Source organism: Gavialis gangeticus, unplaced genomic scaffold (assembly GCF_001723915.1).
Source record: "Gavialis gangeticus isolate Ggan-Ray unplaced genomic scaffold, GavGan_comp1, whole genome shotgun sequence".
Lineage (NCBI taxonomy): Eukaryota > Metazoa > Chordata > Crocodylia > Gavialidae > Gavialis > Gavialis gangeticus.
In genome coordinates this window covers 52913233-52914818 of record NW_017728997.1, presented here as the reverse complement: position 1 = coordinate 52914818, position 1586 = coordinate 52913233, and the positions used below count along the sequence as shown (strand labels likewise).

The 1586-nt window shown below is 43.1% G+C and overlaps 1 protein-coding gene across 1 annotated transcript in view; it reads left to right on the top strand.

The window, feature by feature from the left end:
* The window catches only part of STAB1 (stabilin 1), a 297038-nt gene that overhangs the window by 294168 nt on the left and 1284 nt on the right, over positions 1 to 1586 (top strand). The window contains exon 68 of the mRNA XM_019505230.1: positions 719 to 823. Coding sequence (XP_019360775.1) covers positions 719 to 823 — 105 coding nt within the window. The remainder of the gene's footprint in view (positions 1 to 718; positions 824 to 1586) is intronic.

Sequence of the window (1586 nt, the reverse complement as noted above, 5' to 3'; positions counted from 1 at the left end):
CCAAACAAATCTATGAAATCTATGAATGTGGGAAGTCTTTAGACTAGCATAAATAAAGTTCTGCTCAGATGATACATCATCATCTGCATTAATAGAAGCCATATACAAAGACAAAATTAGGCACCTAGGTTATCTGTCCAGGACCAGAGGAGAGTTTACTGCCTCAAGAACGGCAAACAACACAGACAATGAGCTTAGCAGGCAACAACTAGCCAATACTCTAAGCACAAATGTGTGCCTTCCATCCTATGCCTATCACACCTTAGTCAGAGTGGAAGGCAGGCACATCCATCTGCTTGGAACCTGTAGTGTGGAACTCTCTTCTGAAGGTAAGCACCTGCACTTCTTCTTTCAAACATGGCTGAGGTAATAGTGGTGCTAGCCTCCTTTTCTTGGAGTAGCTTCCAGTTTCTTTTCTCAGGACTGCTTTATTCAGTGATTGCTTAATGCAGAATACATGAACAATGACGACAGCATAAATCAAGCCTCTCAGGGAAATGTAAACTACCACCTAATTCCTGGGTCCATATCAGGTTTAGATCCCAAGCCATCTTCTCCATATCAGGATTGGGGCATGGCAAGTTGTACATTAGCTATGGACAGATATTCATTAGCAGTACTACAGAATGCTACATAGAGCCTTTGGTGCTCAAAACTTCAGTAACTCACCTCTACCAGAGTCATAATACTACACCTAAACTTGTATGTTTGCATACAGGCTGACATGGAGGAAGAACTATCTGAGCAAGACGGGAGCCCGTCCTTGGTGTCCATCCCAAATCCTGTCTATGGAGCCCACAACTGCATTTATGAACCTTTTGATGTAAGAAATGGATCTTGAATTTCGTGGTTTGATGAAACATCTTGTAAACATGTAAAATGTTGTTTCTCTCTCCAGTGCTGCACTGGACAATCAAAAGCAATAGTAAAAAAAACTGTGAAGAGTTATGGAGATGCTACAAAGTGGTAAACATAATCCACAAAAACACTACCTAACCCTCTATCTGCATATAGCCTCCTTTTCCTCATCACAGGGCTACTTGAGCCATGTAGGAGAATATAGGTAGACAAGGTTCTTCGGGTAAATCTGGTATCTTTTATTAGAGCAACTCAAATAGTTAGAAAAAATTCTTCTTTGCAAGCCTTCAGGCACAAACACCCTTTGCCAGGCTGAGGAAGCAACTGCAGTTGGTATGCTCTTCTTAGGTGGAAGCCAGAGGCTGGTATACATGCAAGAAAGCCAGTCAGTGACAATGTAAATTAAAAAGTCAATGGGTGAGAGAGACTGGGGGGGAATGGGGGGAGGGCAATGAATGTAGCCGGTAAGCAGTGGAGAGGTACCCAAGGAGTCCAATTCGGTGGTATCTGAGGGCTTAGCTGTATATTACAGTTTTCTTAGTGTGTTTAGGGCCATTGCTGGCTCTGTGCAGATGTGTGTTGTTCTGTAGGTTTCTTGTATATCGTGGTCTGTGTTTTACTATTCTGGAAAGTGATTTCATAGATTGCAGACATTAGGGCTAGAAGGGACCTCGGAAGATCATTGAGTTCAGCTCCCCGCCCAAAGGGCAGGAAGTCAGCTGGGGTCA